Source organism: Manis javanica, chromosome 2, assembly GCF_040802235.1.
Source record: "Manis javanica isolate MJ-LG chromosome 2, MJ_LKY, whole genome shotgun sequence".
NCBI lineage: Eukaryota > Metazoa > Chordata > Mammalia > Pholidota > Manidae > Manis > Manis javanica.
This window is the reverse complement of record NC_133157.1, coordinates 132254402-132278936: the sequence shown is the minus strand read 5'-3', so window position 1 is coordinate 132278936 and position 24535 is coordinate 132254402. Positions and strand designations below refer to the sequence as shown.

Below are 24535 nucleotides of genomic sequence, written 5' to 3'. Positions count from 1 at the left end.
CACCCAGCGTGCTGGACGTGACTGTTTGGGTTTTGGAGCCTCCAGTGGAGCTAAGAGGGCATCCGGCTGACAGAACAGGAACACGCGGTTTCCTTAGGTGAGAACTGGGGTCTTATCGCCCTTGCCAGCCTTTCCTGCTCCCTCCCCGGATCCACTGGCACCCGGCCTGGAGTATGGGGGCCGCATTCCTTCTCTTCCCCCGTACGGGCCGGTGGGGACAGGGCCTCCCATGCTGGCCTTCAACCTAAGGATCCGCCACACGTGCTTCCCCGAGACCTCAGCCCGGAGTAAAAACCTGGGGGAGCCCGACGTAAAGCTGCGACGCCCGCGGCTCGAAACACTACACTGGGAAGAATCCTGAGCAAAGCGGAGCGTCCGTCTGCGCTGGGCTTCGGGGCCCCCCACCTGCGGCGCTTCCCTCACGTGCTGGCCCCGCCCTCTTAGTGCTCCGCCCCCTGCGGCGCTCTCCCTCCCTCCTGCCGGAGCTGCTCTCCTTCTGCAATGCACCTCCCACCGCCATACACGCCCCCGCGCGCGCGCAAAGCTCGCGCCTCGGCTGCAATTCCCCCCAACCTGAGGTGCCCTCCCTCTTTCCTGGGTCTCGCCCCCGAGCGCCCCTCCCACTGCAATGCGCCCCCACCGGCTGTGCCCCGCCCTGGACCCGCGGCCTGAGTCGGCCTTGGACCGCCCATTGGCGAGCGCCGAGCGCGCGGGGCGGTGGTTCTGAGTCTCGCGCGGGCGGGGCACACTGCTTGCTGAGCGCCAGGCTCAGCGCAGTCCCCGGACTTCTCGCCATGGCCGACGACGTTTCCTCCGACCGCAAGGGCTCCTTTCGAAAGTTCCTGGAGCACCTTTCTGGGGCCGGCAAAGCCATCGGCGTGTTGACCAGCGGCGGGGATGCCCAAGGTGCGCAGCCGCCTCCAGGCCCGCTCAGGCGGCGGAGGAGTGGACGCAGAGGAAGGATGGGGAGGAAGGATAGGGGTACCCGGGAGGAGAGATGGGAACGGGAAACCAGGGGAGAGGGAGGGGCACAAGGGAGGAGGGATGGGGAAAGTGGAAGCAGGGAAAGGGTTGTGGAGAGGGACCCAGGAAGAGAAATGGGGGTAGGAGGTAGAAGGGATGGGGAACCAGGGAGGAGGGGCGTACCTGGGATAAGAGAAGAGCGGAGAAAAGCCCCCGAGCCCAGGCACCGCAGGGGGGCCTCCCCGGGCCGAAGCAGGCCGAAAAGCCTCCGAGCAAGTCGCCGCGGGGCTAAGTTGCGGAGTGGCGGGGCGTGGGGGGGGTGGGTACTAGCAGAGGTGGGTATATGGCGTGGGATCTTGTACTGGGAATATCAATTTTCTGTCTGCATTTTTGTTTTTTGATGGAGACTGGCGATGGGTCGCCCTGGGAGGTAATTCCTCCAGCCGTGGGATGGGCCGGGCGCCCTCCGATCCCCCAAATTTTGTAAAGAATGGCTGGGTCCGCGCGGCACGACCTGCGGCCTCGCGCCCCGCGCGGGTCCCCTGCTGCACTGCAGGGCGCGGCGGGGGCGCGCGGATCCCCTCAGGGCTGCCAGCGACTCGCCACCGCCTCGAATTTCCGCTGGGAGATTTTAAAAACGTTTTTCCGCCGCTCTAACCTCCTTTCCTCTTCCGGCTTGTGACAAAACCGAAAATTGAAACGGGTCGCTGGGCCAGTCCGCCAGCCTACCAGCGTACCTGGACGGGAATGACGGAATCGGTGACTCGGGGACGTCCCCGGCACCGGCGGGGGTCCCCAACAAGGAGGCCGATTTCGGGAGGAGGGGGACCGAGTCCCATGTCCTCACGCTCCTCGAAAGAATGCCTACATTTGAGGGGAGGGGGGCACGGCCACGCCCGGCCCCAGGGCGGCGTGCACGTGGGCGCGCCGGGCTAGCAGACCGTGTGGTATCCCAGCCAGGTGAATCCGGGTGCGGCGAGCTAGCCGTGGGGAAGTAGGTAGGCGCTTACCCAGCGGATGCGACCTTGGAGTCTTAGAGATTCCGCGGACTGGAGACGCCTCCTCGTGCTGGGTTTTGGGTTTTATTTGGCCCTCTGTTGTAGATGTTCACATGTTTGGACGTCGCACCCTGTGGAGGGATGCTTGGGTGGTGCGTCCGGCGTCCCCGCCTGTCGCCCACCCTGCCCGTGACCTTTCCTTCGCCCTTGAGCGAGGCGGGGCCGGGCGGGTGCGGCTTGTTGGGGAGCTCTGGCTGCTGCCCTGACCGCCTCCCCGCCCGCCGCGCGCCTACGTGATGCCCGGCCCGTCGCCGCTCGTGCGCCCTGTGCCCTGGGCATCCGCGCGCGGCGGGCAGGAGGCGCCCAGGTACAGGGAGACCTCCGGGTCCTATGGAAGACGGCGCCTCGGGCGTCAGGCACCGCCCGGTCCCCACAGGCCGGCCTTGGCGTCCTAGGGAAGCAGGCTGTTCCGTTTGGTATCCTAATAAAATGACCCTCGGTATAAACATTACAGAGAAGTAAACTGTGATAGAGCAAAGGCCGAGGTTGGGGAAACAGGGTGAAATGGATGACATCGCCCAGAGTGCTTAAGTAACACCCGAACGGTGCCGAGGACGCTGTGGGCGGAGCATATGGCTTCCCTGGCAATAGCTTCAAACGCATATGCCTCAGGAGACATGGGCAAGCAGAACTTAGGGAAGCCCCTTGAGCCAGTCTTATCCTGGATCTCAGAAAGAAATAAAACGGTGGCACAGGAAGAGGAGCAAGTCTCCTAAACCAGTAGGCTTCAAGATCAGAGTTTCAAGGTTATTTTAGAATTACGGTGCTGTATGTGTTGAAAAATACATTTATTGAGCATTCTTTTCACTCCTTGTCCAAAAGTTTGCTCAACCACCTGGTTGTTGGTGTATAGGGCCGGAAATAATGGTGTAATACACAGACTCAGCATTTTCTCTGTTAGTTATCCTGGCTCTGCGGTTTATAAGCAGTTATAAATAATAGAGGCCAGTAAGTCACACCTCTTTGTCTTTCTGGAAAAGGATTCTTTGAGAACCAAAATTATGTGTAGCTAATGGGAGATGGCTGTTCTCTTCTCAGCTGGTGGCCTGATGCTCTCACGTGTCACTGTGGGGCTGTCCCTGGGATAGCCCACCAAGGTCTGCCTCCTCATGCTCCCCATCCCCACAGAGTGGAGGCCTTTGGTTGGTTTTTCTTGGACTTCGTGCAGAGTGTGATCTCTGGTTTTTATACTTTGTGGTTCCTGATAGGATGTCTGGATGCACTTCTTCCTGAGAAATCTTGCCTTGACATGTTCTCAGAGGGTCTGGTTGGCGGCATCAGGTTTACAGACCATTAGAGCCTTAGATGGCTGGAGATGTTGCCAATGACACCCTGTTCTTTGACCGTTTTATCTTGACTAAATTATATCAGCACTTGATTTTCCCTGAGATAGGAGAATTTTGCTCATAGCTAAAGAGCAAGGAGAACACACTCACATCTTAATCTCAGGGCAGTCTTCTAATGGGATGTGAAATTATGGTAAAATTCCATGTGGACAGGACTCTAGCTGCTATTTAGCAGGCACGTTTTGTATACTTGGAGCATTACAGTTCTCGTCTCAGGGCCTTACTTTGCTCCAAGGGTGTGTATGTCTTCATTTTGGAGGTGAAGAGAAAGACCCACAAAGAGGTAAGTGACTTTATGAGGGTCACAGGGCTCATACGTGACAGTTGGCAGGATTTAAAACAAGTTCTGTAAGATCTCATCCCAGCCCTTCCTGGGGGCCATGCCCCCAAAGCCTTCCTCAGGTGGCTGTAAAGTCTAGTTCCTGTTGCAGGGCAGGCAAAACCCAGCTTGCTTCAGAATTATACAGAGGACTGGAGGGCAGTTTTGTTAGTGGTATAGGTAGTGCCTTTTTACAGCGATAACTCCAGGGTGACTAACTCCATGAAACCCTTGATACCAAGCTGGTGAAGTGCTTTCTCCCCCAGTGGAATTTATATAGTATAATCATAAAGTGGCAAAAGCCCCCTGGGTTTTGTCTGTTGTCACAGGGAATGTCTGCAAATTTAAATTGATTTTCACTTTAACCTCAAATAAGTCCCACGTTGCCTGACAGACAGGCTTACCATGACGAAGTCCCTGCCCCAAGCAAGACTGTGTCACACACCAAAAATGAGTCATGGTCATAGACACAGCCCGTGGGCTTCGGGAGGGCCTGGTGCAGCTGAGAGGCACCTGAGAGCAGCACACTGCCCACAGCAGAGCAAACCCCAGTACGTAACGTAGGCAGAACCCACTTCAACTGAGTCTGTATCAGTCTTCCTAATAATAGCAAAAATAACCAACATTCCATGGACATTTGCTCTATGGCAGGCTCTAGGGCTCCCACGCACTGGCTTCTCACCTTATACAGGAGCCACTGAGCTTTTCAGAGAACTGAGTTCCCCTAAGTGGTGGGGACGGCCAGGCCACACACTGCAGTGGGAATGGGGGCCAAGACGCGAGTGTCCATCCACCCCTGCATGCCTGCCTCTCAGCACATCTGTGGCTCACGACAGGCCCTCGGACTTGCTGAATACCTCCCCCTGAGTCTCCCTAACTAACAAAGTGCAGGCCACTTCCTTTCACAAAAGCCTGTGATTGGGAGTTCTCTCCATCCTCTTTCATCATTAAGTCCTTTCGATGAATAATCTTGTAAGTCCAGGGAAAGGAAATCCCAGGACAAAATACCTCTAAAAACCGGGATCAGTCAAAGGGAGAAATAAAGTTTAAAACCCGTTTATTGTTTACAAACTGCAGTCCAGGGCCGTCTCTCTCTGCTCCAGAAGGAAGCAAACCAGCAAGCAAGCCAGCCCCTGGCCTTAAACTGTCAGGTTCAAACACACCCTCGGTTGCCCAGGTAATTATCCATTGACATGGAGATGAACTTCTCTCCACCCCTCAGGATATGCAAATACACTAAAGCCAGGTGAGATACTCCGGAAATGTTACAATTTTACCCACAAACCTTCACCAATCGAAAGCACTTTTTTATCCCCAGGTAATATCTGGGGATGATTGCTGTTTCAGTATTAGAACTTTAAAACCATGGTTAGAAATGTGCAGTGCCAGCACACTGGGCCAGGCGCTAGGGTAACTCTGCCCTTGAGCACATATTTCGTGAACACCATGTTGGGACCCTGCTTGGTTGGGCCTCTTCTGTGCCCACCTGAAGCTCAGCTGGCATCGGAGCCCATGAGATGTGGAGGGCAGTGCAGAACAGGGGGCATCTGGCTTATCATAGCTCCAGGCCCTGTACTATCCTGGAACTCTGTACACACACATCTGTCTATATGGGATCTTTTCCATTTAAAATGTAATTTAGCAAAAATTATTGGATGTAGGAGGCAATGTGTTAGGAATACAGTGTTAACCCCGTGAGTACCGTGGGGGATTCTGTGCCATTTCTCTGTCTTCTAGGAACACAGTACTGTTGTATGACATGATAACTCTTGGAATCTAGTCATTTGTCATCTTTGAAGAAAAAACACATTTTGCCCCTTGGTTACAGAAAACTAAAAGCATTGATCCAGAGCCTTTCATCAGAGAAGCCCCAGGCTGCTTGAACACCCTGCACCAATCTGGTGGGCTGGCATAGGCAATTGCAGTAAGAAGTGTACAGACAGGGTAGCCCTGTGTTCCAGGCAGACAGGAGGACACAGCTGCTCATTCACCATGGTTGTGATTATGTTGAAAAGGTGTATCTGGATAAAGAACAGATGGCTGTGTGCCCAGAAAACAGCGGAGTCGCTGCTGGATCTACCCTCTTAATACAAGCTTTGTGTATGTGGTGCTGGTCTTATTTGTTATGGAGCATCTGCGCCCTCTCTGTGTCCTCCCGTGACTCTTCATTTCCTGCCTGCAGCACTGAGGACTTAACGTAATTGTGTTTATCAGGAAGAGCAGCATGAAGCACATGGCAGCCCAGTGCCCTGAGAATCAGGAGGCTGATTAAATAGCCGGGTCCCTGGCTCTGCACCATGCTAGCTGGAGCAGGGTCTTCTCAAGCTTTCCATTTGCAAAATGAAGGAAGTCAGCCTCTGTCCCCTCCCTCCTGGTTACTCTCCCCTTCTCCCCAGTGAGTATTTTCAGTCCAGGAGGAGGGTCTGCTGGCCCTGCTGCCCTGAGGGCTCCTAGCTTCCTGCCTGTTCTGCCACCTGAGGCTCTTGCTGAGAGGCAGAGGCCTGAAAGACCCTCCTGGTCCCTCCAGATGTCTGAGGCTCAAGCTGGCCTGTTCTACAGGGAGTCTAAAACCCAGGCATTTCCTTCGATACCAACAATTCCCAGATGTGATGCGGTTTTTGAGTAGAAGGGTTAATTACAATAGGGCCCTATAGAATTTGGTGTAAGCTGTCTGGCCAGAGGTTTCCTTTGATTAGAAATGGCTGGAGGGTGGTGCAGGGTGGCCTCCTTATTGTTCAGCTCTGGCTTCATATTCCTTAGCTTTGTTCCCTTTTGTCCCAGTTCTTGCACCAACTCACGATGGCCCCGAGGTTTGTGGCTGGGCCTTCGACAGGACCCTGGGACCCTTTCTCAGGGAGCTAACACTGTTGTGATCCAGGGCAGATGAACCTGTGTGTCATGGCGCTGCTGAATGCTGAGAAGGAGGCTGGAGCTGGGACAGAAGCTGTTTCATGGAGGGCCTGGGTCCCCTGGTCAAAGAATCACCACTGGACCCCGGGGTCAGGCGGGGGAGCAAGCCAGCTGGAAGCAGCCTGGGGAGGCACCGTGGGGAGCTGGCAGGGGCTGGGAGATAAAGGTCAGGCCCGATGGGTGAGGTCGAGGGGAGGGGCAGCCATGAGGACTTTGGATTTACCTGTGCGAGCATGACAGCCACCTGCCTGCCCTGGGGGCCTCTGCTAAGGGCTGTCTTGTGGAGAAGGGTGGGGGAAGCCCAAGCTCAGGGTCTCATGAGGAGCATGATTGGGCTACAGATGGAGAGTTGCAGGAGTGGACTGGGCACATGGCAGGACACCTGCTGGCGGGGACTGAGGGGCCTGGGGTGATTGGTGGGCGGAGCTTTTGGCTCAGCAGGAAGAGAGGCAGAGTGTGAGGCCAGAGGTGAAAGCAGGTGGGTTGGTAGGATATTCTTTATAGCGCTGCTTGTACTGTGTAACAATGGGAACTGGTCAAGAACCACCAACAGGAAGTTAGCTGGATACCTGGGAAGGAACATCATCGCCTGTGCTGAGCTCTGCCCAGATCCATGTGGTGAGACACCCACTGCACCAATTGCCGCACAGGAAAAGCCAGGCTTGCATGCATAGCCCTGTTATGTACATAGCTTAAAATACCTGGCCACCATGTTGAAGAAAGCAATTAGATTTAAGTGTACATTTTATTCACCCCAGTAGTTCTGCCCATCACCAGCATGAAGGTTACCTGCAGGATATCCTCTTTTCCATCCCCAGCGTTTGCAGTCCCATTGTACCCAGTAGCACATCTGGGGGCAGCGGGCTGAGAGTGGGGCTGCCTCTGCTTGTTTGGCCCTCTGCTGAGTGTTTAGGTTGATGTCTGCATGGCTCACCCTGGTCTCATATCTGCGGGAGAGCTGTGAGGAGCGTGTGGCAGGCAGGCTCCCACGTGGCCCTTGACGAGCTGTCTTCTTTTCCAGACGTCCTCTTGGCTTGCTTCTGTCACCAGTTGCCGCACAGCAAAAGCCAGGCTTGCATGCATAGCCCTGTTGGTTACGTAGTTTAAAATACCTGGCCACCATGTTGAAGAAAGCAATTAAATTTAAGTGTACATTTTATTCCAGCCTCTGCTAAATAGTGCTTCCTGAGGATGCCAGCTCCAGCCCCCTCTCTGCACCCACAGCCCATCCCCAGCCCTGCTCTGTTTCTATTCTCCAGGCTCATCACCTTCCCCACAACACAGACAAGCCCCAGCAGGGCAGGACCATCCCAGTGACTGGTTATAGAGCCCAACAGTGCCCGGCAGAGAGAAGCCCTCATGTGTGCTGCACAGATGGAGAATGTATGCATGCACCAATGGATGGATGAATGAGTGAATGGCCCCTCGCGGATTTATCTCAAGTTTTCCTCTGATTTTAACACAAGACTTGTGGTTTGGACAGTGCAGGATGCAGAGAAGCTCCCAGCTTGGTAATTGATTCACAGGGGAGCCAGCACTGGCACACAGTTCTCCTAAGGAATTTTTTTTCCTCCAATACCTACATTATTAAATGGAGAAGCTTTGTGGAGAAGGTCAGTGGAAAGTGCAAGATAAGGTGTTTATTAGGCTCATGTTCTGACACACTTTTGCTTTGGTATGAAGATGAAAACTACATGCTCAGAGGATTGAGCAAGATGACTTTATTTTGCAGAAAGGATTTAAATGCTGCCTTTAGTAAGGGCATGGTGCAGACCACTGAGAAATATGCAGTCGAATGGCTCAACTCATCAGAAAGGGCTGCCTAAGTAAGGAGATTGGTTATACTCTTCAGGTCACAGTGGAAACAGATGAATGAACCCAGATTATTTTATTAGAATCAATGTATTCCTTGTTTCTTACAAATTACTCAAGCTTGCAGGGTTATCAGAATAGGAAGAAGGTGTTACCATTTAACATCAGGAAAACAAGTCAACCGCCTGTCTTTCTCTAGTTGTCACACATTCCCCTGCAGCTTCTCCCTGGTTTGCTCAAGGTTGATTTTTTTTTTTTTTTTTTTGGTTTCCATAACTGGACTGCCCATTCCCTGAGGAGCAGGGCTTAAATGTTTGCAAACGATGCAGAGGTTTCTTTCCCAATATTACGATTTTTGCGTGGTGGCAGAATTGCGTTTTCCCATGGAAATAAGTAATTATGAAGTTATTTTAAATCCCAGGTCTGGCCATGAAAACAAAACCAGAGATGTGAGTGAGTCCCTGTGTCTGAACTGTTTGTAAAAGCAGCTGTCTGAGTGTCCAGAAAGCTGGAAACTGCCCTGTGTTTCAGGTGGACAGCAGCCACCCAGGGGACCCCTTCTTGACCCTGATCATGTGTGTAGAAGAAGCTTCTGTCTACTTGGTGTTTGTCCTCCAGGGTCCCTCAGAAGGTGCCCAGGCAGCAGTTTGGGTCCATTTGGAGAGCTGAAAACCCAGCAGCTCCCCAGACAATTAACAAGAACTGGGGCCGGGTGGGTAGGTTGTCTCAGGGTCCCCTCTGGTGACTCTAATTCACAGCCACTGCACCAGAGGGAATTGGGCATCCTAGGTTAAAATACAGGGAAGTTCTGCTCCTTAATGTGGTCCCTTGGCTATCAGCTTATCCCTATGAGCCTGACTTTCTTGTCTCCCCAGGGAACCAGGACCAAGTACACAGGCTTCCTATGAGCACTACCCTGCTGCTCGGGCCACTGAGCCCTGATTGCTAGAGTACTGGGAGCAGAGTACCTCCCCCAGGGCCCAGTTAGAATGCCCTGCTCCTAGCTGTGGGAAAGGCCAGCCTCTTTAACTCCATTGCACCAACCTGCAAGCGAATAAAAGCCAGTGAGACTTGTGCATGGTTCTCAGAATGCCTGTCCACCTCCTTGGGGTCCTGGCAGAGGTGCACAGCTCCAGCTGCTCTCCGACCTGGCGGGGCCCTGGCCCCTCCTCCTGGATCCCCTGCTTGGGCCCTGCTGCAGACTGAGGGTGAACCTGTGCTGTGGGTGACAGCTGTTTCCCAGGTGAGCACAGGCCTGTGGGAGGCTGCTGTGCAGGTACTGTGGGGCAAAGCTTACACTTGGGACATGTTCTATCTCAGTGAGGAGTTTCCTGGGGTCACCTCCTGATCATGTCCCACTTGTCACACCTTCATTCCTTACCTTCAGAAGTGAGGGACTGAAGGGCAAGGGCCTGTAAGTGGGGAATTAATGGTGCTTATCACTAGTGGTAAAGTACATTTGACCCTTGAACAACACAGGTTTGAACTGTGTGGGTCTGCTTACAGTCAGATATTTTTCAGTGACTTTAATGGGAAGTTTTTTGGAGATTTGTAACAATTAGAAAAAGTATTTTCTCTTGTCTAGATTACTGTACTGTAAGAGTATAGCACATGATGCACATACCATGGGAAATATGCGCTAATCGACTCTTTATGTCACTGGTAAGGCTTCTGGTCTCTTGAGGCAACTAGAAAAGTTTTGGGGAGTCAGAAGCTATATGTGGATTTTTTACTGCATGGTGAGTCAGCGCTCCTCATCCCTTCCTGGTCAAGGGTCAAGTGCCTTGCTTTGGTTGGAGTGTTTGGAGGTTCCCCCAGGACGGTGGCCATGGAGTAAGTCTTGGAATCGTGGGGTCTTTTGGCAGGGCCCTGCGGGGGCTACATTTATCCTCCTAGTTAGTCTCAGGGTCTCCACTATGCACACCTGACCCCCTCAGGTGCCAGCACTAATGCGATAAAATGCTGCAGGTGTGAGCACCGGGGCCGGCAGTTCTTTCCCTCCAGGAATAAGAGGAGTGGCAAGGAGACACTGGCAGTCCTTCTAGAGGCGCAGAACCCAGGGTGCGGTTGGGAGGGTGAAGGGCAGTTCTGATGCGGGGACCAGGGGACACGACTACAGCTCTTGGGGAGCTGGGGTCCTGCAGCGGGGCTGCATAGTAGAGCAGGCGGTTGGAGGAGGAGCATTGGGTAGGAGGAGCCCTGGTGCACAGGCCCTGGGGAAACAGCAGGAACACGTTTGTGTTGGAGAAAGAGTACATGGATGCTAACGCAGAAGCACCTCAAAGCAAAGAGATGTGCATCTGCAGGCCCGGGATGGCAGTGTACCAGCGTTGTGCAGGTATGGGTTCACATGGCAGCAGAGGTGGGGCTGGAGAAGATACAGGCATCTTGTACTTTATCTGTAACTGCGCTTTTAGGACCTTATTGTTTAAGTAGTTTTAGGTTCACAGCAGAACCAAGTGGAAGGTTCAGAGATTCACATACAGCCCCTGCCTCCCCACATGCCCAGTCTCCCCCACTGTCCATGTCCTGGTGGGGATATCACAATGATGAACCCCTGCACACATTATCACCCAGATCCCACACTTACTTTAGGGTCACTTGAGGTGGTGCACATCCTGTGGGCTTGGACCAATGGATAAGGACCCAGGTCTGTCCTTACAGGACTGCCCAGAGCCACTTCGCTGTGCTACTAGTCCCCTGTGTCACCCTCTTCACCCCTCTCCACCCCTAACCCTTGGCAACTGCTGGTTTTTGTTTTCTCCATGGTTTCGCCTCTTTCAGAACCTGTGATTTTTTTGAACAGGAGGAATGTATTTATAAATTACTCTGTGGTATCAAACAAAAGAGAGCAAGCTGTTATAATCATTCTGGCTGCAGTGTGGGTAATGTTAGAGGGAAACAAGACTGCGGGGGTTCAGGGGAAATGCTGGGAGAAAATGTTAGTTGATGGACAGGCCTTCCCGAGGGGATTGGTAGGGTCCTCTGGGAAACTGGAAAATGTCCTAGAGTTACCCTGAGTCGGTGTTGTTTACAGCATGCTAGGTTAGTTTAACTTTCCCTTTAATAAAACTATATAACTTGTTTTGAATGTAAAGCCATTGAGTACTAGTAGGTGGTGATGAAATCATTTTTCATCTGCTCTAATCACAGACCAGTGGTCCTTTCAGTATTATTTTCTTTGAATTTGGCTCAGCATAAATACACACACACCCTCTGTGGTGTTCGGCCGCTGGATGGCACCGCCCACATGCACACACCTGGTGTGGGGAGCAACAATGCTGCAGGCCCCTGAGAGGATGCCCATCCTTGCATAGACCCTCCGTGAACTGGCCTCCGCTCTGGCCCTCAGCCGCAGGTGTGCGCTATGCCTGCTCCTCACCGGAAGAGCCTTCTGAGAGGTGGCACGGGACCCACGTCACCGGTAGTGTAATGGCCCTGGGCTGGTTGTCACTGCTGTACCCGTTACTTTTGCAGGTATGAATGCTGCTGTCCGCGCTGTCGTGCGCATGGGCATCTACGTGGGGGCCAAGGTGTACTTCATCTACGAGGTCAGTGTTAAGTTGCACCTGCCTTCCCCACCCGGGCACTGTTGAGGGGCCCAGGCCCCACACAAGCCTCTCTGGGCTCACTGAGGCTGCGCCTCCAGGTCTCACTCACGATAGTGAGGTCTGGGCTGGGAATCAGCGGACAAAGAGAATGAGCATGGGTGCAAAAAGCCATTTGGACATCAGCTAACCAGTTTACAGTATAATGTATCTCTTCTAGAATGGATATATTCATTTAATAGAGGCTGAATTTGACCAAACATTAAGATAAATGGTAAAAAGCGGCCACTTAGAGAATGTGCAACTCAAACCCTTCCTGATATATTTCCACATTAACTTCAGAGGGACGGGACAGAACCCCAGCCCCGCCTTGCCCATCATCTCTGCTTTGGAGGCCCTGGCCACTTAGGGGAGTGTTGGGCGGGCAGGCACCAACATTATATGGACCACAATATTTCAGAAGCTATTAGGAGGAAATAATTTATATTTAGTTTTTAACTTCATAAAATATAATAAAGCCTTTATAAGTGGAGGGAATATTTTTTTTAATGGCTTTTTTCCTTCAGAATCAGTATTTTATTCCTATTCCTCCCAGGATTATGTATGTGAAAGACTGGAAGGAAACATTACATTTAAAGTTTATATAGCGCATGTGCTCTGTAGAGTATGTTGTACACTGTTATATTGTGCGTTCTCTGTGTGGTACATACATTTCACAGCTACCCTGCTAAAGGTCTGTATGCTACTCCATCAAATCGGTGTCCTGTCACATACTTGACCCTTTATGGATGGTGCCATTCCCATACCACTGGACTATTTAGGTCATCCTCCGTTGTCCTTCTGTCATAACTCAGCAAGCCCTATTCAAGAGCTTTGCAGTGCTTGTCATTACGGTGGCCCTGCAATGTGGCACTAACTGAGTTAAAGGGTAGGCCCTTATCATGAGTGCCCATGTATTTCCCAAAGTGATACCTGAAACAGGTACCAGCCCACACCCAGCCCCTTGCCCTGTGCAGATGAGGTGGCACCAGATCGCCCCAGGTCCTGCGCGTGGCCCTGACCTGACTCCCAGGAGCTGGCATGGGCTCTGCTGTCTGTCTACTCAGTCATCTTCTCCTTTGCGTAGTGGCTGTTCAGCCTTTGCTCACTGGTCCCAGGAACCATTCATTTATCGTTTGCTGGAAAGATGTTTTTTTTCTGCGCCTGGGTTTACTGATTTAACTGGGGTGCTGCAGGTTTGGGGTTTGCATTTACTGGGGTTGGGCAGTGTTAAAGCGATGGGCCCAGTCACAGTGTTTCCCGAGTTTTGCTGTGTCATGTTCCTCTCGGATCTCTTTCCAGTCAAATTGCCTTTGTGAACGTGTGTCCTGGGCTGAGGCCTGGTGGCTGGCTGCCTGCTCACAAATGTGGAATGAGCTTGTTGGACCCGTGGCCTCTCGCCAGCCCCACTGACTGACTCCCCTCCACTGGAAACAGGCATTGACGTACAGAGTGCCACAAGCCCATCTTCCCTGCCCGGCTGAGTGTGCGTGCATGTGGGCCATTTCCTCTGCTTCTCATTTTATTTCAAGGAGGGGTATGCATCCTGCTTGGAACTTGAGAGAGAACTCACCTTGGCTGATAACAGCCCCTATGACATGAACCTGGTTTTAAAAATCTTTCGGGGTCTCTGAAGGGTGGGTGTGTGAGAGCTGGTGGGTGGCAAGGAGTCCTGGACTGGAACAGATCCCATGTCCTAATAGGGACGTGCAGAGGATTTTGGCACTTCCTCCCTCAGGAAGGCAGTAGAGAGAGTCCTTGTGTGGGATGGTGTTAGGGTGATCCTAATTTTCACAATAACTTGGTTTTGTTTTTCAAACCTCCATTAGTTTATCCAACTGTTTGTTTATAGGCTAGTTTCTAAGCTCACCTAGAGCTTTCGGGGTTGCCAGCTCACCAAAACAGCTAAACACGTCAGGATTAATCATTTAAATGAAGGCTATGGGGCTTTTCCCTGTAGCAGAAAGCTTGTGGGAAGTGTATTGATCGGAAAGCACCAGCATGCCTGCCAGAGACCTGGCACTGGGTGTGTGCTGGCTGCTGCAGGCCACAGTAAATCTGTGGCAGGCCTCTGTGCCATGTGTCTGAGCCCGTGGAGAACCCACTCTTTCCACCCAGTAAGCCAGTTGTGGATGACTTTTTTCCTCTTCAGGCCAGGGTTTTTCCTTAGAAACCTGCTAGTGTTTTCAGCTGCCTGGAGTGGGTGGTGCGAGTATATCCCATGCTTTGTGCATCAGGCTGTCAGGGTGGATTCCTGGGGACCCACGGGCCCTGAACAGGGCGACAGGACTGGCAGGCTGAAAGCAGGGCAAGGGGAGTCCTACCTGTGGTTGCAGAAGCAGCAGGCTGTGCAACTGATTTAATATATAGGTTCAAAAATCATTAGCTGAGGGTTTTTCTTCAGATAGTTTAAAAATACTTGTTCTTACAGCTCTTGAAGCATGACTCACCCTCAAGTCTTCCCCCTTTACAGTTATGCTTCACTGTGGGTCTGCTCATGCCCGGCGCTTGTAAACCAGCAGAGCCCATTTCTGTGTCTCCCGCAGCTTCAAGAAAGGTCTTAGCAGCCCGCCTTGTGTTGTTAGAAACTACACATTCGTCAGGGCATCCTATGGCCAAAAGAACATGGGGCATCACCAGCCCCGAGAACTGGGCCCCGTCTCTGCTCACTCAGGGCCGTCTCTGCTCACTCAGGGCTCCTGCAGTGGCTCCTCTTGAGCTGAGGGCCCTGAGCAGGTCCAGGCTCCCTAAACTGATCAACAAGCTTTGATTTGTCAGCTGATTGATTGGCACCTTTTTCCCTTTCTGATGGGAACTCCCTCGTGGTCACGGGCACGTTAGTTTTCTCCCATATGATGAACCACCTGCTTTCTTGATTTTTGAAGTAAGAAGTATCATGCTTGTGACAAAAAAAATCAAACCAAAAACCTGAAACTTTCATCTTTTCCAATGAAGGCGGTGAGGCCCCTGCTCAGACAGTGGGCTCCCGGATCACGGAGGACATTGCAGGGTGTCTTGGGGTCTGAGCACTGCCTACATTCTTGGGGTGTGTGAGCCTTGATGGATGGGAAGCCACCTGGCAGGACAGTGGGCAGGTTAGAGTCCCTGTTTACTGGGGCGTGTCTGCTTTGTCCTCCCTGACTGCTGTCACCTCCCCCAAAAATTCCATGAAAACTCAGCGAGGTGACCAGCCCACATTGTCTCATTACCCTGAGGTTTTACATGTAACTATTTCTCCATCTTAACTTCCTTAAAGTCAAAGCTACTTAACCACTGAGTGTGATATGAGGGCCAGTAACCATAGCACACTGGGGGTTTACCCTCAGCTCTCCTGCCCACTGAGCCTGCCGTTATCGCCGACTTCCTGGAGCTCACAGGGTCTCTTTGACAGGACAGTGGGGACTGGTGTGTCCTGGTGTGGCCTTGAGCTTTGTGACTTACCTGGAAGCATATGCTGTCAGCTCTGGCCTGGAGAAATCTAATAATGCCAGAGGGGAAATTATGGTGCTGATATGTTTCTGGGCTGCCAGAAGCACACTGGGGTGGGCCACAGACAAACTTGCCACACCCTGACCTACCTTAGGGTGTTAGAGTGGGCAGTCTCGCCAAGGACAAATCCAAAGGCTATTGGGCGGGCCATATCCCTGAGGCCAGGGACTGGAGCAGGGGTGGGTAGCATCCTCAGACAAGAGTTCACCTGCCTCAGCACCCTGGCAGGGTGCAGCAGGCTCTGGGCATGGGTGTGGGTGGGACTGCAGAGTCCTAAGCTCTCCTGTAAGTTTCCTCTGGGCCAAATCAAGCCACATTCCTAAGCTGTGGAAACCACTGGTGTTGAGAGCCTGCCTGCCTCTCCTCACTGCTCCTGGTCTTGCCAGGTGGCATTTACTAGCCAACACTGGAGAGCAGCTTAGAACCGGCTTCTGTGCTTGCTCTCAAGTTCTGTAAGGGGCATGCTTTACTTTATTAAGGAATAAACTAGGAAAACCTTACTTCGGTGGGAAACAGGAACAGGTATTTGCTTGAAAGCAGCAGCCCCCTGGAGAAGTCTCAGTGTCTGTGACGACGGCTGGAAACATCGTGTTTCTCGCAGGTCGGCCTGGCCTCCTGGAGTTGGAGTGTTTGCCACTCAAAGAGGGTGGGGTTGGCTGCAGAAGCCAGGAGGTCGGATTAGGAGAAAACGTCATTAAGCTGAGAAGACCTAAGCGTTCTAAAGGAAAAAGCCAACTTTGCAATAACACAGGACTGTGATTTCCTTCTGGGTCCTTAATTTTTAAAAATACATGTGAGATCTCTTATAAGAAAAAGCCACCCCTTGATGAACTAGCTCTTCCCCTGTTTAGAATAGATTTAACAAATGCCTGCAAATACAGGGCACAATGATCTCTTGGTGTATAGCCCTGTCTCCTAAGTGATGAGTTGGGAGACTATTCATGCTTAATTTGACATTGCTTAAAACAATTTCAAACAAGAAGTTGAATGACTTCAGAGCCTGTGGTTTGTTCTTAGATGTGATCAAATGACTTCATAGAAAAACTTCTGTGGGATGATGGATTTCATCCTGCCAGCTAAGGGTCTCTCAGATTCAGCCTGTGAATTAGGATCATCTAGATAGGTAGTGTTACTTTGGGTCAAAAACTAAATGTGGCCTTCATGGTTTTACGGTTGGTTTTTCCTATGTGAGTCATGTAAGTGGCTCTGAAGGCAAATCCAGTGGAGAATTTTAGAAGATACTTAGGGCTCTGGTTCTGTTGGAATAAATCAACCTTGCAAGGAGACTTAAGTAGAAAAAAACTCATGTGGATGCATAAATTATAGTATATTTGTGTAAAATTAGTTTTCTTAATTCAGTGACATCTTCCTTGTGAGTAAAAGCTTAACATTGCAGTTGGCAGTTGTTTCTCACATGCTCCATGAGCTAAAGACTTTGCAGTTTAAAGAGTGAGTCATTTCCTATGACTGAGCCAGTGTGTGCACTGCCAGGAATGCTTTGAAGGCAGGAATCACAAAATCCTCCTGTCTATTTCTGAATCTCTTTCTTTACCATCAATGCTACACAAAATTATGGAAGTATTTTTGAAGGACATTTTACATTTTGAAATATGTGTTATGGTTTGTAGACAGTCTTCCATGCTCTTACTCGAGAAGCAAAGGGGGGATGTGGAAGTGTTTTTATTAAATTAGTAAATTCTGAGAAATAAAAGTAAGGGCACTTTTTATTCCCAATAAATATTCCTGGCATATATTAGGCATCAAATGGCTGAAGAGCAAACACTTACAAGCAGTGGGGTGGCTGCTGGAGCCCTTTCTCCATTTCTCTCTGTTTACCTACCATGAGGTGTGCAGAAATTGCTCCAGGGCTCCATTTACAGGGATGTCACTGTGTTTTGTCAAAGCCTGTGCCTAGAGCAGTACTCCACCTTCTCTGCAGGGTAATTAGTATTTTCTCTCATCTGCAGAAGTATACTGGATTTGGGTGATAAACTTCATCTCTGAGTCAGGTCCATTTCAGCACAGGTAGCCGAGGAGGATCAGGATCAGGAGCTTGGGCCCAGGCCACAGGCTGCCTGCGTGCTAGTTCCCTGCCTCCCCAGCCTCTGGAAAGTCAGCACTAAGAAGGGTGTGCTTCCATCCGGGCAGCATGACCATACTTCCTGACAGTAGCCTGGGAGTCTGCAGCTGGCAGAGATGATTCGAAAGGGCGATCCTAAGCCAGATTCATTCTGTCTCTTATCTATCATTGTTTAATATCTATCTGTCCATTCATCATCTGTCTGTCAACCTATCTGTTTTTTATATTTTGTTGAAATAAGACCCCTGGGTTCCTTAGGAGGAGGAGGGCTTGGTTTGCAGGGGGCCTGGAGCAGGGATTTGTGCTGGGCAGCCTCTGGCCCTTGCATACCAGGCAGCTTGCGTACCAGGGTATGCCCCTGATAAGCACACCCTGTGCAGAGGGCAGGCCAGATCATTCACATCTGGGTGTATCACCTGCCCCTCCACAAGTGACAGCCACACAGGACCCATACTTTCAATGGAAGAGGCTGAAAGGGGCGCCTGTAAGGGGATGGGGATGAAGACCAAGTGATCCTGAAAGCTGGCTGAAGCCAGCTGGAAGGTTCATTGCCCCTGAGATGATGGGTGGGCAGACCCGGGCCCCTCTTGGCCCAGGTGCTGAGGAAAGTGGGTATGCAAACACCCACCAGCTCTAGGACCCACTCGTACCTTCTGTTTCATCCCATGCTACCTTCCCTTTCCCGTTTGTCACACACAACACTAGACTGTATAAACGTATGTGTACACATGCCTATTACATACACATATAGAATATACATTATATGTGTGTTAAATATTATGTGATTATAATATATATTTTACAATATACATTTGCACATATGTTTGCATATGTTTATATTCTGCACATATTTACATGTGCATGATTTGGTCCTATATGCATGTCATGAATATTTGTATTTGTATATAGCAATTGTTATGCATATATTCACAGATCACACATGTATGCACATATTACATATTTATACCCTTTACACATATGTACAAGTCATGCATATACATATTCATATGTGTTATTATTTGCATATTGCATATGCATATATTTACATGTACTGTGCATGTACATGCCTACACAATCTGCCCATGTTGGCATGTGTTTGCATGTTTGTATATTCATGTATATTATGCACATGTGCATATTCTATTCATATTTGCCCTCATATATGCATGTGCTCCACATTTTGGGTGTATTTATGTATTGTGCATACCATGCATATTTGCATACTTCTGCATATCATGCATATGTTACAAGACTTTTAAATATAGAATACAATATAATATACAGATATATAAATACATATGTATACATGGGTGTATAGTCTAGTGTTGTATGTGTGACAAATAGAGAAAAAAAGTGGAATGAAAAGATGTTGAGCATGTTTTATATAATATGTAAAAATATATGAGTATGTATATTCCATGTGTGTGCATTATATACAACACAAATAGTAACATACATATATGTAATCTAGCATGAGATGTAATGTTTTATTCTATAGGTATATTAGTATATAATGTTACATGTAATATATTTTTGTTGGAAGTTTTATATTTATAAACGCAAGTACACGAGTCAGTTCCCCATAAAAGTGCCAGCACTACTGATTAAATTTTGCACCAGACTCCATACCCAATGCCATTTTATTTTTTAATGTGTTTTAAAAATAAAAGCATTTATTTTTAATGTTTTCCTTGTGCAGGTGCACTTAGAGTGGACAGGTCACTGTCTTTGGGCTTCCAGCAGAAGTGTGTGGTGATCAGTCCCCTGGGCAGAGTAAACATCATTGATGGGAGGTAGGGCAGACGGCTGGCCACACTGCTGTGCATCTCAGCAGCATCTCCCGTGTGTGGAGAGCAGTGCTGATGGCCCCACAAATGGAGGCCCCGACAGGATCGCTTTCATGTCTGCAGGGTGACCAGCATCACTGTTTTCATGTGGGTTTAGGGTAAATATGTCCTTTTTCAGTCTCTTAAGAACCAGTAGTCCCCAGGCCAACACTCCTGTCCACACCATACTCATACTCTGGACCAGTCTGGGTAGAAATTCCCATCATCAGAGGTTGAATTGAAGAGGCTTCTCATGGTTTCCTGCATCGTGCCAGCTCTTGTTTTGCTGTGGGCCTCCCAGTCACTGGACTCCACTATCATTTGTTTCCATTTTGTGTAACTTACGGACCAACTAACATCTTAACACATTTTAGCCCATTTATAGACGCTTTCTTTCCCTTCCCCCAGGGCTACCAGGGCATGGTGGACGGCGGCAACAACATCGTCGAAGCCAACTGGGAAAGCGTCTCGAACATTCTGCAAGTGGTATGTGCTGAGTTTCCAGTAATATTAAAGCAGATGAACCTTTCCCTCCTGGCATTATTTTTATCTACTACTGTGGAAAGAAAACATCTTTAATTTATTATTTAATTACATTTACGAAAATCTTTACATCATGCAAGACTGAGGAATTATCCTTGCAATAGAAAGTTGGTGTGATAGCGAGGTGGCACCTGTGGTGGATTTCGACTTCCTCTAGACCAGATTTAATGTCAAAGCAGCTTTGGTTTGTTGGTGCTGTGTGTTTGCTGGCAAGTCTCCATGCCTGCTGGGTGTTTGCAAGTCACTTGGTCCCCGCCAGAGCCGCCAGGGGCTGTGGACCTAGCAGGAACATAGCATTCTTGTTCTGGCCTAAACCAGACAGAGCTAGCTCCTGTGGTGGGAGCCAGGGTGAGGCACTTAGCACTTCAGGCAAAATCGTGGCTAACTTCTAATTAAAACCTGCCAGAATGGACCTAATAAATTCCTGGAACACTACAGTTTAGTGAAGACTCCAAGTCAGTTGAGAAATAGAACTCATGTGGAAAGAACAGACTTCATGAAAATCTTAGCTGTGGTTTAAGCTTTGAAATATATCTGTTAACCATGACTCAGGTTGAGTATTTTTTTAATAGAAAATGAACAGGTCAATATAATTCCTCTGAAGGTATTAGTGCAACAGAAGAATGAATGAAAGAAATAATATATAACTATAAATGGAATATTATTCAACCATAAAAAAGGTAATTCTGTCACATGGGACAATATGGATGGACCTCGAGGGCATTATGCTAAGTGAATTAAGTCACAGAGAAATGCCATCAAAGCTCTCTGTACACGGAATCTAAAACAGCCGAATTCCTGGAATGAGAGAGCAGAACAGTAGCTGCCAGGGGCTGGGGTGGGGACACAGGGAGGTACTGGTCAAAGGGCACAAGCTTCCAGTCATAAGACAAGTGAGTTTGCGGTCTGACGTACAGCGTGGTGACTTTAGTTAGCAGTGGATAATGCCCTGATACTTGCTGGGAGTGGATCCTGAGTGTTCTCAGTGCACACACCCTGGGAGGTGGCGGAGGTGTTACTGGATGTGATGGTGCTGGTCACTTCACATCACAATGTTAGACATCACGTCATTACCATAAAAATGCTCATGTGTGTAATTCCTCCAGGTGGTAAAGATACCTCGAGACAAGTGCTGGGCAGGGCATAGAAGCCACAGGGCATAAATCTGCAAAGAAGTAAAAAGCTAACCTTCTCAAACAATATGGCTTCTCTCTCACTTACCAACTTTACATCTCCCTGTATGGCCCCGGAAGATGACTGGTTAGCCAGAGATGGGTAAGAGTCCTCAAGGGAGGAACAACCTAAGACAGGCACAGTCGCAGGGGGGCCATCAGGTGAGAAATTGGGGATCAACAGTGGTGAGGCTTAGAACCTCACCCCCGCTGTTTTGAGAGAAATCTGCATCCGTGGATGTTTTAAGGCCCTTGTCTAGCTTGGATTAACACATAGTCTATAGGCACACACCTGATCATCTACAATTGCTCTCTTACAACACTAAACTATGTTTTCTACCTTAATCGTGCATCTACCTACCACTTCAGCATTTTATTAAAAATAGAAATAATAATAATAATAAAGGGAGAAATGTGGGATCCACATATAAATCAAGTATAAAAATCAAATGAATATTCATATCTGACCTGATTGTTTATAATTCATAATGCGTGATCAAAACCGAAAGTTTCTGTGATGAATGCCCTTGTACTGTTCACCATGTAAGAACTTACTCACTATGTAAGAATTCGTTCACCATGTAAGAACTTGTTCGTTATGCTTCAGAAGATTGGAGACTGACGAGAATTAGGCTTGAGATGGATTAATGATTGTGCATTGAGCATTGACCCCCCCTATACAGAATTTTATTGTTGTTAACAACCATTTGATCAATAAATATGAGAGATGCCCTCTCAAAAAAAAAAATGCTCATGTGTATGTATTATATACTTGGAAGTTGCTAAGAAAATAGATGTTGAAAGTTCTCACCTCAGAAAAGGTAATTGTGTGAGAGACAGATTACTAGCTAACTGTACTGAGGTGACCACTTCGCACACATGTATCAAATGCATATGCTGTGCACCTAAGCGTGCATGCTGTTATGTGCAGCTATAGCTCAGGAAAGCTGGGAGTGACAGTGGGGTGTCCCTTTAACATTCACACTTGGCTTTCTGCCCTTGGACCTCTTTGGCATTGCTTCTTATGGAAGGAGGCAGAAGGAAAGTTTGATGACCTTCAGGTCTTAGGGAGAGTGAGGTGCAGGAAACCAGACAGTGTCCTCTGAATCCCAGGCAGCAAACTGATGTGAGAGAAGGCATTTCCATGCTGCCCTGCCATTGGGCAGAAAGACAACAGCACAGGTGTGGCCATGATGTGTGTGCACACTTGTGTGTGCTCGGTGCCTGGATCTCATTCTGAGGACTTATCTGTATTATCTACTGGGTGTCCATGGGTTGCTGACTTAACTGCCAGTCAATAGAAATCACGTGACCCCCCTAATCGCACCTGGGCAAAGCAAAGTCCAGAGAACCTGCTTGTCTTTGCTCTGTGCCTGGCACCTCCGCCCAGGCTCCCCTTTGCCATCCTGTGCTGTCCTCCTTACTGTTGCCATTAACACAGGGTCACTGGTGACGCGCTCAATTATGAATTGAGCAAGTGCTGGAAGGATCCTGTACAAAGTGGAGTTTTATACGTGCATTCACCTTGTATGTAAATGAATCCTGCTTTTCCTAAACACAACTAGGAATCCTTCCTTTTTGAGAAACCAAGTGTGAAAAATAATGACTTGTCTTCCCTGGAAGTTTAGATGATGAACTTAAGTTTTCTTAAGAACAGGTGGGTCAGAGGGATGAAATGCAAAGGTCAGCCCCTTTGAGAGATGGTTTGCCTGCTCGCATGCTCGCGTGCCCTCTCACTGACAGAAGGGGCCTGTTACCTGGGCCACGGGACACGTTGCCCCTCTGGCCATGGCTGATGACCAGCATGGGGCCCGTCCTGGGCTCCTGGGTGCAGGGTCCAGCCCATCCTGCACGGGTCCCTGGGGACTGTGGTCTTGTGGACTCTCTACTCCATGTCCAGCTAGTGGCTGCCATTTGTCCTGGTTTTCATGCGCTGCTGGGTTCCCTGGGTGTGATGCCTGTGTCTTTATCCACTGAATTCCCAGATGGAGCTAAAAATGAGAAAACTACAAACTTTCACAGCTGACTTACTCAAGACACTAAGACAAGGGAGACTCAGCTTTTGAGAGTCACGTACATCAGCATTCACATGAGCTGAGCCGTCAGCCTCCTGTCCATCATGGGACCAACACCCTGGCTTGACTCTTTTCCAGGGAGGGACCATCATCGGCAGTGCTCGTTGCAAAGCCTTCCGCTCTCGGGAAGGCCGCTTGAAAGGTGCTCAGAACTTGGTTCAGCTTGGCATCACCAACCTGTGTGTGATCGGCGGAGATGGAAGCCTCACTGGGGCCAACATCTTCAGAAAGGAATGGAACGGGCTGCTGGAAGAGCTGGCCCGTAATGGTGCGTGTTGGCTGTGGGCTTTCTGCTCCCCCCTCATCTTCTCTTCCCTGCAGGCAGCTTCAGATGCCCACATCTGGCCCATTTACCTGCCACAGAGGCACTGGTGCTGCTGCAGGTGGGCCTTAGCATTCCCACCTGGGGACTTAATCTGTGCCTCAAATAACAGTAACAGTCATGAGAGTGACACTTGGTCCCGCTGTGTTGGGCACCACTCACCTTGTGACACAGTTTCGTTTAGAGCTCAGAACCATCTGAGACACGTTTTGTCTTTATCCCCATTTTACAGATGAGGGATAGGGCCCTGTGGCCATGCAGGTGGACCCAGCTCACTGCCTGGGACACTGGCAGCTGCCCCTCATTTGCATGCTGGACCCCCCCCCCCCTCCAGCTCCCCCAGGGTCTCTGAACTCAAGGTGTTCTTCAGTTTTCATGATGATTTATCTGCTGTTAGGTCACCCTTGACCTTCTTTCGAGCTGTGTAGGAAGAGATTTTCGAGGACCCTATCCTGTGGTTTTTATCTTTTAAAGGTGGTGTTATATCATTCCAGTTTAATGTAAAAGTATGACCAGTGGAAGCAAGTTGCCTGAACTAATAGCAACTTCAGAAAAGGTATAAACCTGAATGAAGCAGTTGCCCCCAGTCTGTAAAGTCAGTCTGATGACTGTTGAGTGGCTGTCGGGTGCAAGCAGTGCACCTTTGTCCACTGTGATCTGGTCTACGGCAGGCTCCGTGGACGTAGACAAGCCCCGAGTCCCAGCCTGGCTGCCCCCCCTTGAGCATTCTGATCCCGTCGAAACCAATCGGGTTGATGGGGTTAAGCAGATACCTGTCAGCTAACTAGCCCCATGGGCCCATATCAGATCAGCATGACCGTCGTACAGCCTTCCTTGGGAAGGTAATTCCGTGGCTACAGCATGTCCTCATCGACCGGCAATTCTCTGGCCGTTGCAGGTGGAGCCAGGCTGTGCCCCTGTGCAGTGTAGGACCCTTGCCTCCCTTGCATTTGTAGTTCCACGCCCTGTCTTAGATGTCGAAGGGCAGCTTCCGTTGCTCCTCATCACTGACACCTTTGTCTGGCTTTTCTTT

The 24535-nt window shown here is 49.8% G+C and overlaps 1 protein-coding gene across 1 annotated transcript in view; it reads left to right on the top strand.

The window, feature by feature from the left end:
* The first annotated feature begins 579 nt into the window (after nucleotides 1–579).
* The window catches only part of PFKP (phosphofructokinase, platelet), a 48162-nt gene continuing 24206 nt past the window's right edge, over nucleotides 580–24535 (top strand). The window contains exons 1-4 of the mRNA XM_073229477.1: nucleotides 580–906; nucleotides 11886–11959; nucleotides 19799–19876; nucleotides 23259–23448. Of these exons, the coding sequence (XP_073085578.1) occupies nucleotides 795–906; nucleotides 11886–11959; nucleotides 19799–19876; nucleotides 23259–23448 (454 nt within the window). The 5' untranslated portion in view covers nucleotides 580–794. The remainder of the gene's footprint in view (nucleotides 907–11885; nucleotides 11960–19798; nucleotides 19877–23258; nucleotides 23449–24535) is intronic.